At 42.5% G+C, this 14,551-nt stretch overlaps 1 protein-coding gene across 2 annotated transcripts in view; it reads right to left on the reverse strand.

Annotated features, from left to right (window-relative positions):
- Nucleotides 1–14,551, reverse strand: part of LOC121423196 (DNA-directed RNA polymerase III subunit RPC5-like) — a 91,138-nt gene that overhangs the window by 34,499 nt on the left and 42,088 nt on the right. For both annotated transcript variants that reach the window (XM_041618516.1, XM_041618517.1), the window contains one exon: nucleotides 10,443–10,579. In XM_041618516.1, coding sequence (XP_041474450.1) covers nucleotides 10,443–10,579 — 137 coding nt within the window. The remainder of the gene's footprint in view (nucleotides 1–10,442; nucleotides 10,580–14,551) is intronic.

The raw sequence follows: 14,551 nt of genomic DNA on the forward strand, positions 1-14,551 counted from the left end.
GTTATTTTCTTTCCATCTCTTTTTTCTTGGTCATGATTTTTTTTTTTGGGGGGGGAAGGGAGCACCCCGAGCCCCAACCCATCAGTATGCCACTGTTCAAGCACCATAACCTTTGTAGCACACAATGAAAGGATTTGAAAAAAAAAAGGTCTCTCATACTTCGGTTTAAAAAAAATTTTCTTGCCTAAAGAAGGAAAATTCAATGCTAAAACAGGATATTAAAAAAGGAACAACAACAGAAATATTTGAGCAAATTAGTAGATTTGGAAATGAATTTTGACCGCATAATACAACAAGTGGAATGCCTCTGGCCGTCTCACCTGCATCACGCGGTTCAATATAGCAGCAGTGCTGACTTTGAATACTACTCTAACTCGCACAAGATGTTCAGTGATACATGGTTACTCTTATGTCCACTTTTTATGAACTAGACCAATAAACTTACAGAGATATGATGGTTATTCAACAAAAAACCCCAACATGGCCAAAGTTCATTGACCTTACATGACCTTTGACCTTGATCATGTGACCTGAAACTCGCACAGGATGTTCAGTGATACTTGATTACTCTTATGTACAAGTTTCATGAATCAGATCCATAAACTTTCAAAGTTTTGATGGTAATTCAACTGATACACCCAATTCAGCCAAAGTTCATTGACCTTTGACCTTGGTCATGTGACCTGAAATGCGCACAGGATGTTCAGTGATATTTGATTACTCATATGTCCAAGTTTAATGAACTAGACTAATAAAGTTTCAAAGTTATGATGGTTATTCAACAGATACCCCTGATTCGGCCAAAGTTCATTGACCCTAAATGACATTTGACCTTAATCATTAGGCCTGAAACTTGCACAAAATATTCAGTGATGCTTGATTACTATTATGTCCAAGTTTCATGAATCAGATCCATAAACTTTCAAAGTTATGATGGGAATTCAACAGATATCCCCAATTCGGCCAAAGTTCATTGACCCTAAATGACCTTTGACCTTGGTCATGTGACGTGAAACTCATGCAGGATGTTCAGTGATACTTGATTGACCTTATGTCCAAGTTTCATGAACTAGGTCCATATATTTTCTAAGTTATGATGACATTTCAAAAACTTAACCTCAGGTTAAGATTTCAATGTTGATTCCTCCAACATGGTCTAAGTTCATTGACCCTAAATGACCTTTGGCCTTGGTCATGTGACATGAAACTTTAATAGGATGTTCAGTAATACTTGATTAACCTTATGGCCAAGTTTCATGAACTAGGTCCATATACTTTCTAAGTTATGATGTCATTTCAAAAACTTAACCTCAGGTTAAGATTTGATGTTGACGCCGCCGCCGTCGGAAAAGCGGCGCCTATAGTCTCACTCTGCTTCGCAGGTGAGACAAAAATTATGGCAAAGATAATGTAAAGATTAAGAGGAAGTCTGCTGATAGCAAGAAGTCCGATCATCATGTTTATCATTTGATGCCATTTTGGCGCAAGCCTCCTTTTTAACCCCAAACAAAAACATTCCGTGTTCGCTCAAGCATGAACGAAACTAAATTTTTTTAATAACATTTGAAGGATAAGACCCCAGAGCATCTTTTGACACCAAAATATAGAGATCATAATTTGAAACAAAAATTTTATAGACTTTTCAAATCTGTCCCGTTTTTTTTATACGCACTGTATAGTGTAGGCACCAAAATAATATTTCTCAGGCGGATATAAAATTATGTTATCTTGTAAGTAACAGCAGCCATTTTTTACCCTATTTTTGGAAACCATCTTGGATTTTTAGACATACTGGACCACTGACTGTCATTTCAACTTGTCTGTATGTATTATTTGACCCTTCAAACCATGACTAGGACACCGGAATCATATATCCCAGGAAGATATTAAATGGAATATGTCAACTTGTAAGTTATGGCAGCCATTTTAGACTCCATTTTGGTAGCCATCTTGGATTTTAGGACAAACTTGACCACTGACTGTCCTTGTAACTTGTCCCGATGTACTACTTGACCCTTTAACAAGTGGAATGCCTCTGGCCGTCTCACCTGCATCACGTGATTCAACATAGCAGCAGTGCTGACTTTGAAAACTACTATAACTTGCACAAGATGTTCAGTGATACTTGGTTACTCTTATTTCCACGTTTTATGAACTAGACCAATACACTTAGAGAGATAGGATGGTAATTCAACAAATACTCCCAATGTTGCCAAAATTCATTGACCTCACATGACCTTTGACCTTGATCATGTGACCTGAAACTTGCACAGGATATTCAGTGATACTTGATTACTCTTATGTCCAAGTTTCAAAAGTCAGATCAATAAACTTGCAAAGTTATGATGGTAATTCAACAGATACCCCCATTATGGCCAAAGTTCATTGACCTTTGACCTTGGTCATGTGACCTAAACTGTGCACAGGATGTTCAGTGATACTTGATTACTCTTATGTCCAAGTTTTATGAACTAGACCAACATACTTTCAAAGTTATGATGGTAATTCAACAAATACCCCCAATTCTGCCAAAGGTTATTGACCCTAAATGACCTTTGACCTTGATCATGTGACCTGACACTTGCACAGGATGTTGAGTGATACTTGATTACTATTATGTCTAAGTTTCACGAATCAGATCCAAAAACTTTTAAAGTTTTGATTGTAATTCAATAGATTCCCCCAAATCGGCCAAAGTTCATTGACCCCAAATGACCTTTGACCTTGGTCATGTGACGTGAAACTCATGCAGGATGTTTGGTGATACTTGATCAACCTTATGTCCAAGTTTCATGATCTAGGTCCATATATTTCTTAAGTTATGATGACATTTCAAAAACTTAACCTCAGGTTAAGATTTTGATGTTGATTCCCCCAACATGGTCTAAGTTCATTGACCCTAAATGACCTTTGACCTTGGTCATGTGACATGAAACTCTAATAGGATGTTCAGTAATACTTGATTAACCTTATGGCCAAGTTTCATGAACTAGGTCAAAATACTTTCTAAGTTATGAAAATACCATGATTTTCTTATTTACGAGATAACTGGATATACCCATTTGATTTGCTAGTTCATTACAATTAACTTGCGTGCCGAATATAGAGTACACAATTTTCCTGCGCGCGCGCTGCATCTCCCTATTAACGCACTATCCCAAGATCATCGCGCAATTTGGCGTCCATATCCTCTCATGAGCCTGCAAGCAAGACATGTTGTCACACAAGGCGAGGGGTAGGAGGGAGGGTTCAAATGGGTATATCCAGTTATCTCGTAAATAAGAAAATCATGGTAAGTATTTTCATAATTTACTATCAATAACTGGGATATACCCATTTGATTTGCTAGACCAACACGGATTCAACGTGAAGGGAGGCATGTCTAGACTAAGAAGTGCGTAAAAATAGGGAGATGAAGACACGAAGGCCGTTGCCTTAAGGACAGAGGAGGCAAATAAAGCCTCATGTGAAGAAGTCCTTAAGAACAAGGAAGTGAAGGAAAGAGGAGCGTCAATAGGCGGTCCTCAAGAAGTCGTAAACGACGATTCCATAGAAAGACCCCAAGAAGAATGATACTAAGTATCATGGGCCCTCGGCCTAGTGTCAGGAGAACAACATCACCAGCTGATTAGATCGTAAGATTCGGATTTTGTTGAAAATTTCAACAAGAATCGTGATCGGAAAAACTGAAGCTTTTAAGGTTCAGTAAGTGATCAAACAATCTGAGAAGGCGAGGTATCTCAGAAGCCTCCGCGTGGGAGAAAGCGCCCAGAATTCGATATCTGTCTCAAATGCGTGAGGGCAGAACATCTGCAGAATTCTGATAGAGAGCTGTGGCAGAACGTTTCTTGCGGTCCGAAAGGACCTGGAAGACGGAGAGTAAGGTATAAGAAAACCAAAACAGCTCAACCGGGCGTGTCAGAGAAACAGCGCGGTACACATCACGACAAAACAAGTGTGATAGACCGAGTGATCGAGAGAGAACTCAGGATCCCCTTTCTCCCGTACTGATTAAAGCATCCGCCTGAGGGTGCAGCGCCCGCGGTGGAAGAGGTGGCTTGGCTCAAGCCACCATCGCCGAGAGAGCCCGTAAGGCTAGGCTGCGATGGATGTCCGCTGGGCGGGGAAATCCCTAGCAGCAGCAAGCGTAAACGACAATCAAGAGATGCTCTAAACCAACAGACATCGCCAGATATGATACCTCAACAGTTACGTTCCGAACGGAATCGAATGAGGTAACAACGGCCCTGTCCTATCAAGTTAGGGACGGAAACTGGCTAAGAGTGTCGATGTCCTCGCTTGAAGAAACAAGCGAAGGAGTAAGGAGACTTGAGGAAAGTAATCACAAAAATTTCCTTCAGTCTGCGGTGAGAACCAGTTGTTTATGAAAACAGCCACAAGGCCTGGTTTCTCTGGTGATCGTAAGAGCAAGCACCGCCGGCGCCGGTTGCGGCAGCGTGGAACAGTCCGATATCGGTAAGATAAGGAGTTCCGAAAAGCTGCGGGGGGCGGCAAAAAATGACGCCCTAAGCAGCGGGGGATGAGAATCTAAGTTTCTAAAAGAAGAACTCCAGTGAAGTAAATCACTTACATGGAGAGACTCATCCACAGTCGGCCCGAGAGAAAGCGGGTCGTAGTGATAGTGGTTGGCAGGCATAAGCATACATCCATCCACGGTTACATCATCCTCGGTCGCGCGGTGACCATGGCCACATGCATTGCATGGAAGGAGGATGAAAGCAGCATGCGAGGCGACTCGAGTGTGCCGAGTGAAAAGGCTTCTAAAAAGAAGACGATTCGACAAACGGGCACGGTAAAAACATCGACCGTAGCCCACTCCACACAAGAAGGAAACGGCGGAGACGCCCGCAAGCTTGACCCACGTAGAGGGCAATCTATAAGATAGACTGTTAGAGCTCGACCGATGGCCTGGCGGCGAACAGTTTGGTGTAAACTCGCCGACCCGGCACGGTGGGTGTGCCCAGAAAGTAGGCATACAAACGCCGACAGAGAATCCTGGGGCTTCAAACAAGCCTGAACTCACGTACACAGCCAACAATCTCATGAGATATACGGCGGTTTTTTTCCTCCGAGATGATGCTTACCCGACCGGGAAAGACTCGGGGAATAGCTGTGAATGTCAACAGGAGGGATATCTAGCATATGAATAGCTGATTCCCTCCAGGTATTTGGTGCGGGTGCTGCCGGCGGTGTCCGGGGGACGACCGGTGATGGCAGCTCGGGCAGGGCTCGTACGAGCCGCCCGAATACGAGACAAATAGGTTAAAATAACCATAATGCACCGGGTGGTGAAGGCATAGCGATTACTAAGCACAGGAGAACTTTTAATCGCCGTGACATTCAGATCCGATATACATACTCATAAGCTCGGAGAGCTACGAGATAGTGAGACATACCGCTGAGCGGTGATGGTGCTCATATCGGAGTTGCCCTCTACTGCGGCGATCGCTGGAGGACGGGTGTCTGTACTAGCCCTGACTCTAACCTTACAAGAGTAGGAGTTAAGTAAGACAGGGCACCCTTACTTTCGAATAGAAAGTGAGGTTCAGGCCAAAAACCGACGGTCCCGTCGCCTGGGCGGACGGTCCGCGGGCGTGATAGGTTGCCCTCTCAAAAGCAGCCAAACATTCTCACGAGAGAAGGGCGGCATGCGGTATGTAAGAAATTCTTACCTCCAATCTACAGGCCCGCTTAGGGGGTAGAATGGAGAGAGTTACCGCTGAAAGAGCCGTCGCCGTACGTGAATTTGACGTAGAGGGCGAATTCGGGAGTACCTGCGTAATAATGGGGGATACCCATGCAGGTAAACTCGCCGATGGCTCCCCGGAGTGCGGGTTGGCGAGAGAATCTCAATCCGCTCAATACCCGACACCGGCAATAAGACCGCGGCGGTCTTATAATGACGGAGAACACGAGGGTAAAAACCCGTAATGCTCGGGGACGCATAGATGCAACCTGTACGGATGCAACGTCCAGCCGTCGGTCACCGAGAGCTTGCCGACATGTTGATGCTTGAAAGCCGTATGTCGGAAGCACCTGCATAGAAACGGGGATCACCGTGTAGGTGAACAGCGTTTCAATAAATGCCCGGTGTGAGAGGACAGGTGATTGCTTGAACCGCACAGTGCTTAGCAAGGCGGCTGAAGCTGATATGAAGCGTGGGTGAATTACCCGCACTGCTCATGGTAGTATGAAACAACATGAGAGTTGCGACGCCTGACCCACAATTATCGGGAGTCTGGTGACATAATGGAGGGCGACGCCCGTATGTCGATAACACCTGTATGTTAGCGGGGATTTCCCTTGCAGGTGCGTGAGCCGGCGAATCATGATATTGCCGGTGACTCTCCGAGGTGCAAGATGGCGAATGTCTGCTTAACCTGCCCGGTGCTCGACACGGCGGTTTTAGCTGACAGGGAGCATGAGGATAAAAATCAGTGATGCTCGAGGGCGTTCTGTTGTAACATGAAGTTACGACGCCTGGCCATCGGCACAAGAATCAGAAAGAAAGGTCTGCCCGCAAGGCGGGATTAGCGACCTAGAATTTCTTCTTCTTCTTCCTCTTCTGTGCGGCCCCGCCGGGGGGCAGAAGAGGGTACAATTATCGGGAGTCTGGTGACATAATGGCGGGCGACGCCCGTATGTCGATAACACCTGCGTATTAGCGGGGATTTCCCTTGCAGGTGCGTGAGCCGGCGAATCATGATATTGCCGGTGACTCTCCGAGGTGCGAGATGGCGACTGTCTGCTTGACCTGCCCGGTGCTCGACACGGCGGTTTTAGCTGACAGGGAGCATGAGGATAAAGATCCGTGATGCTCGAGGGCGTTCTGTTGTAACATGAAGTTACGACGCCTGGCCATCGGCACAAGAATCAGAAAGAAAGGTCTGCCCGCAACCTAGAATTTCTTCTTCTTCCTCCTCTTCTGTGCGGCCCCGCCGGGGGGCAGAAGAGGGTACAATTATCGGGAGTCTGGTGACATAATGGCGGGCGACGCCCGTATGTCGATAACACCTGCGTATTAGCGGGGATTTCCCTTGCAGGTGCGTGAGCCGGCGAATCATGATATTGCCGGTGACTCTCCGAGGTGCGAGATGGCGACTGTCTGCTTGACCTGCCCGGTGCTCGACACGGCGGTTTTAGCTGACAGGGAGTATGAAGATAAAGATCCGTGATACTCGAGGGCGTTCTGTTGTAACATGAAGTTACGACGCCTGGCCATCGGCACAAGAATCAGAAAGATAGGTCTGTCCGCAAAGCGGGATTAGCGACCAAGAGACAGGGAGGGGGACGTGATATCTCGCATGAGAAAGTCACCCAATCTGATCAAGCCGTTCAGGCACATGAACGCAATTTCATGGTTCCACCTTAAAGGGCACGCGGACGCAATTCCACGGTTCCACCCTGATCAGTTAATCGTGAGATTGACGGGGTCAAGCTCACGTGTCTCTAGCGACTAGGGGCTGGTAGCCCTTTGCTAATGCTCCCTGACGGAGGCTGACAAAGCATCGAGCCTAGTCTGTGCCAGGAAAAGAGTCCCACGCTCTTAACCTGGACTTGTCGGACCCGATAGCCGGTGGGTCAAGCAGCCCTGGAGGAGTGAGGTTTTCTATACTAGTACAACACTCCCCAAGTAGGTTCAGGTCCCGTCGAGGGAGCCTTGGCTATCACCTTTCAGGCACGTGGCCGCTGCGCCACGGTTCCACACTGAAACGCTCGGGCACGTGGACGCAGTTCCACGGTTCCACCCTGTTGGGCACGTGGACGCAACTCCACGGTTCCACCCTTCCTTTTCCAGGGCACGTGGACGCAAACCACGGTTCCACCCTAAAGAGCCCCACGCAAAGGGTCTCGCTCTCTTGCCCTCATACTCACCGCCGCTGATCACAGGGACAATACCATGTCTGGTTCTCTCCCAGCGGCAGGTTGGAGTCATCAAAAGATGAGTCGAAGAGCTCATCTACCTGGTAAGTTCTCAGCTGAAAAGAACAAGTAGGGGCGAAAACAGAGAGGGGGGTGGAGGGGTGGGTGGACAAGAAAGGTGACAAAATAAGATCCATACCAGAAATTATTAATCAAATTAATAAGTCAGGTAAAAAAACAGGATCACCTTCTTAAACTTAGTTAAGAGAACAAAGTTAAGATTTTTTTTTTTTTTTTTTAAATTAATAACACGAGCGGGCAGGGCTCGACATGACGTTAATTAATTAAAAACAGAAAATGTCTAAGTCCAAGACGAAGAGCAGGATCAGCTAAGAAAAAAAAACACAAGGATTTTTTTTTTTTTGTTCTTTTGACATGGGTCGAAAAAGAAACAAGTAATAGGCGGCAAAATGACGCCCTAAGCTGATCTGTTTTTTTTTTTTTTATAAAATAATTATTAAAATTAATTAATAATTAAACAATTAACCAAAGGGTTAATCAACAATTGATCAATTAATCAATTTAGAATAAAAGATTGATTGGAACCTAAGAGAACAATCAACCAACTCAAAACAAGAACAACAAGTTGAAAACAAGTTTGAGAACAAGAAGGGCGATTAATTAACAATTAATCGAAGGTTGAATAACAATTGATCAATTAATCAATTAAGAATAAAAGATTGATTGAAACACAAGAGAACAATCAATCAACTCAAAACAAGAACAACAACAAGTTGAAGACAAGTTTGAGAACAAGAAGGGCGATTAATTAACAATCGAAGGTTGAATAACAATTGATCAATTAATCAATTAAGAATAAAAGATTGATTGAAACACAAGAGAATAATCAACTCAAAACAAGAACAACAACAAGTTGAAGACAAGTTTGAGAAAAATAAAGGGCGACGCCCCTACCTGTCCAGCATAGCCTAAGCTGTGGAGAGGAAAATAAAATTAATTCAATTCAAGACGAGGCAAAGGAGCAAGTCAAGAATTAAAAGAATCAAATAATTAATTAACTAATTAATTCAATTAATAAACACAAGAACAAAGGATTGATTGAAACAAAAGAACAATCAACTAACTCGAAACAAGAAACAAAGAACCTGAAACGAGACTGAAATACGACGCTCCTGACGTCCTACAGAACCTATCTGTGGAGAAATAATTCAAATAAATTCACGACGAGAGTCGTATAAACGAAGAAGTCAGTGAATAAAAAGAATTAAAGGAATTAACAAGGAGCGAAGTCAACGCCCGCGACACGCAGGAAGGAGCGGAGCTATGGGGCGGAGAAGTGAAGACAACCCGCCTGTTGAGAAAAGTATCTTAAAAAACAACTCACGAACAAAAAACGTGAAATAAATATCACGGAAGCTCTGCGCGACGGGATAATCTTACAACAATCTTAAATTAAATAAATAAGATTGAAATAAGGGAAGAATGCACAATAAAGGTATCCAAAAAGCAAACAGAAATGCAATTTTGGGAGTGTACTTAGCTTTGCAACTGAACTCGACCGCAGGCGAAAGTAAAAGAGGATATGGACGCCAAATTGCGCGATGATCTTGGGATAGTGCGTTAATAGGGAGATGCAGCGCGCGCAGGAAAATTGTGTACTCTATATTCCGCACGCAAGTTAATTGTAATGAACTAGCAAATCAAATGGGTATATCCCAGTTATTGATAGTAAATTATGCCGTCAACGTCGGAAAAGCGGCGCCTATAGTCTCACTCTGCTATACAGGTGAGACAAAAACCATTGAACAGAATCAAAATTAAAGACATTAAAGTAACAGATGAATTGTGGATATTTAGGCTTTGGCAGTCATTTTGGTTGTCATCTTGGATTTTTAGGTACCCTGGTCTGCTTATTTTCACTCTTACCTGTATCATTAGATCTTTTTACCCCTTAAAGCATATAATATGCACTGAATTTGGATGTCTAATGTGGATTATGAATGAGTTATGTCCATTTTCTGTGAATGGTGGCCATTTTGGATGCCATCCTGGATTACGGTAAACCCTCAAGGAGTTTTTATGTCGCCCCGTACACATATTCTTAGACAATTTTGAGGCGCTACGAGGCATTTCCAAAGTGATTTCGCCTGCCACCCTGTGTAATTTTTCCCTGATCCGGAACTGCACTCCACCCACCCATACTACAAGTATTTGTAAATGTTACATCATCAACATATTCCTATCGTGCCACATTTGTTGATGTTTGGAGTGCACCATTTATCATTACTACGAACACAAGTGGACCGAGGCATGTCCCTTGCAGAACTGCATTATTTTGCTGACCGTGAGGTACTGTTTGCCTTAAAAACAAGTTACATGCTGGTGACCACTTAGATAACTAGAAATTCAGGGAATTAGTGATGGATGAACATCCATGCAATGCAGCCTGTCAATTCTTAGATATTGATCTACAGACTTACTTCTTGTTTTAGATATAATTCAAATTATATATATACAGACTTGCTTATTGCTCTCACCATTTCTGAGGAGAGCCCTCACTTGATCTGGTAATGACATTGTCTTGAGTTGTGACATAGATAGAATGTTGACAGGCATGTTTGGTTTGGTAAGGGCATCTTCTTCCATCTCAGGAATTAAAGATGATAAATATTCTCTAAAACAGTAAACAAAAAAAATAAGGAAAAGGTATTCATAATTAATGTTGTTAAGTTAGAGCAATAACGGGATCGGAGTTCAGTTCGGAAATTTTGCTCCTAAAATCGAAATCGGTTTGGATATCGGATCGGAAGATATTAAAAAGCAAAGAAATACATTAAAATTTGTATGTGGCCGGCACATGGACAAATGCTGCAAGCTACACTGATGACAGAATTTGTTTTGATCTCTGACAAAAGCGGAGGAAGAAGATGGTAATTTGATTTGATCTCCGAAATAATCGGAGGAAGGAAAAGAAGATAATGATGTTGCAGCGTGCAACACTACCGTCGATCAACGATAGTCCCCTTCTCTACAACATCATGGTGATGGCGGAGGTGATCGTAAACTCTTAGGGGACGCAAGACCTACCGAAATAGACGCACGATTATCTAAAGTTGTTTACGATGATGAGAGAAGGTGAATATCATTGTAAACAACTTTGGATAAGTGCATCTATTTCGGTAGGTCATGCATCCTCTAAGAGTTTGCGATTGCCTCCGCCATCACTACGATGTTGTAGAGAAGATGAATACCATCGTAAACAACTTCGAATAGTAGTGCGTCTTTTCGGTAATTAATGCAACCTCTCAAAGTTCACATCGGACTCCGCCATCACCACAATGTTGTAGAGAAGGTGAATTTCATCATAAACAACTTTGGATAATAGTGCTTCTATTTTGGTAGGTTGTGCGTCCTCTAAGAGATTACCTTTGCCTCCGCCATCACCACGATGTTGTAGAGAAGAGGACTATCGTTGATCGGAGGTGGTGTCGCGCACTGCAACATCATTATCTTCTTTTCCTTCCTCCGATTGTGTTGGAGATCAAAGCAAAACAAATCATCTTCTTCCTCCGCTTATGTAATATGTAATAATAGCAGTGCCTTTTTAAAGCGCCATGAGCACCGAAAGGTGGACCTGTGCGCTATATAAGTAGCCACCATTATTATTATTATTATGTCGGAGATCAAAACAAATCATGAATTTCTTCTCCTTTATCTTCTTTTCCTTACATCGGTTTTGTCCAAGACAAAACAAATGAGCTCATTTTGACGGCAAACATGTCCCATATGTTTTTTTGCCTTGTTTATGTTTTGGTTTTTCTGATCCGATTTTTTTTCCCACTTGTGAAAAATCAGAGTTCGGAAAAATGTAGAAAAAAGGGGAAAATCGGATCTGGAATTGGAATAAAAATCGGTTACAACATTATTCATAATCTAATTTAATTTTCATCTATTATCAGCATATAGGGAAACTGTATCTGCTGAAAACTTACAAAAAAATCTCTTCATATTTCATCACAATTTCTTTTAGAGTCTAACTACTAGTTTTCCTAAAATATCTTACTGAATGATTTTAATTTTGTCATGTTTCTTTTAACAGCACCCCCAACCTCCATCACTGAATTACAATAAATGGATCAAATTGGGCTTACTTGGGTGACATGGTAAGATAACAGCCCCCACCCAGGTGAAAGGAATGTAGTTAAATAAGCTTACTTGGGTGACATGGTTAGATAACAGACCCCACCCAGGTGAAAGGAATGTAGTTAAATAAGCTTACTTGGGTGACATGGTAAGATAACAGCCCCCACCCAGGTGAAAGGAATGTAGTTAAATAAGCTTACTTTTGTGACATGGTAAGACAACAGCCCCCACCCAGGTGAAAGGAATGTAGTTAAATAAGCTTACTTGGGTGACATGGTAAGATAACAGACCCCACCCAGGTGAAAGGAATGTAGTTAAATAAGCTTACTTGGGTGACATGGTAAGATAACAGACCCCACCCAGGTGAAAGGAATGTAGTTAAATAAGCTTACTTGGGTGACATGGTAAGATAACAGCCCCCACCCAGGTGAAAGGAATGTAGTTAAATAAGCTTACTTGAGTGACATGGTAAGATAACAGCCCCCACCCAGGTGAAAGGAATCCTTACTATAATTTGGCTAATCTTGTGTGTCCTTCCGTTTGTTTGAAGCAGCTTTTCTCCGTGGTTTTCCACTCAATCGAGCTGGAATTTTTTCTAAACATGGTTAAATTGTTCGACAGATTGTCATGAGGGGGGTTGTTTGTGGTATTTTGGTCGCATTATTTAAAGTTTTTTTACAATTCGTAACTTTTTGGCATTCCTTTTTGCAGCCCTGAGTATAGCTTCGAAGTTCCCAGTCCCTTTTACCTCTCTCGGGTCAGCGAAATACAAAGCATGCCATCATGCCGACTGTCGACCGGGTATGGTACGGTATACGGTACGTACATGTACTTACTCATGAGCTGGCTGCATGCATATATATGCATGTGTGTGCGCTGCTGAAATGTGAACAACATACCGTAATCGGCCGATGTCCTCTGTGGTTACCGTACCGGTGAGTACGACTTTCTGACAAACCTATTTATTTCTTTTATTAATGATAAATTTGTTACTTAAAAGGCTCAAGATCTAGAAATCTAGGCATTATCGTGATATTGGGAACCATCGTTCACTTCATACAGCAGTGCTTTATTCAGTCACATGCACGGTTCCCCATTTCCACCTCCATTCACTTCGTACACAAGTGCGCGTACACAAATCTACGAGTGGTTCCCAAAAACACGATTTGGCCGAAATCTATAGCCTAGCCCTAGCCTACTATCAAATGCTGGTCATAAGTGATAAGAAAGTTTTTATGTTATAGGCAGTGTATACAGCCACATACATGTGGCCACACGAGTGTGGTTATATCCAATACTAGGCCGGTAAGCACTAAATAGGTACCAATCCTGCAGACGCAAGCTCATAAATATTCTTAAATATTCATAGGATTAGGGTTATGGTTAGGATTAGGATATTAGGGTTTCAGCTTGCGTCTACAGGATTGGTACCTATATAGTGCTTACCTACTAGGTCCCGCTGAGGATACCGCTACACGCGTCACTTGCACTTGTACTCTATGCAGCAGCAGTAATCGCAAACGCGTAACACAACTCACAAGCGATGTGTATTTCTTGCGACGGTACATGTTGCAAAACTTCATCACAAAGGTTTTATCTCCCGATTTCTTTGACATACAAACAATATTCTCACTTCACTGTCACCTGCTTGCTGATCAGGTGAGAATGAAGTGAGAATATTATTTGTAGGCCTAGAATCTATGTCAACATCAGTGAAATCGGGAGATAAAACCTTCATGATGGAGAAGGTTACCTTTCCTTGATAATTAGGTCAATCCAATGACCTACCTACCCAGTTTCATTAAAACATCCTTTATATTTAATCCTGTATTTTAACAGATTCAGCTACCTGCCACTCAATGCTCCAAGGCCAAGCTGTGCCAGTGCTCTGTTGCACACAGTTCAGTGCATGGTTAGTATTTTGACGTAAGACATAATATTTATATTAAATGATTGATGCCGCAGTAAATCTAAATTCCAACATGTGATGAAGTTGTTTGATTGAGTCTGATAATCAACTCAGTGCTAAGTTCCAAAACCCAAAATTAAAAATTTCTTAATAGATTTGCTATTAACCCTTTTATTTAAGGGCAAATTTGATCAGATTTTCTTCGGAACATTGGTAACACTGGCATTTTCTTTCTTTGCTACACACATTCAACAAAATTAATGTCTCTAATAAAAATTCATTTACAAATATAAATGAACTATATTTAGTATTATGTTTGCCAATTCATATGTTAAACTTTATTTCTGTTTGATTAACAAAATACTAATGTAGTGTGATCGTAATAAACAAGCATCGGTAAAATGATTTTACAGACTGTCTCACTCATTGTATCACCCCCCCCCCTTTCTCTCACTCTCACTTCTTTTCGACATCCTGCCATACTTATATATGATTGAGCAACCTTTAATTTAAAAAGTACAAACAACCGCAGTCTACTGTTCATTGCAAGGTACATGTGCAATGTACTTACAAATTTATTTCTGACCCAATACA

Source organism: Lytechinus variegatus, chromosome 10, assembly GCF_018143015.1.
Source record: "Lytechinus variegatus isolate NC3 chromosome 10, Lvar_3.0, whole genome shotgun sequence".
Taxonomy (NCBI): Eukaryota; Metazoa; Echinodermata; class Echinoidea; order Temnopleuroida; family Toxopneustidae; genus Lytechinus; species Lytechinus variegatus.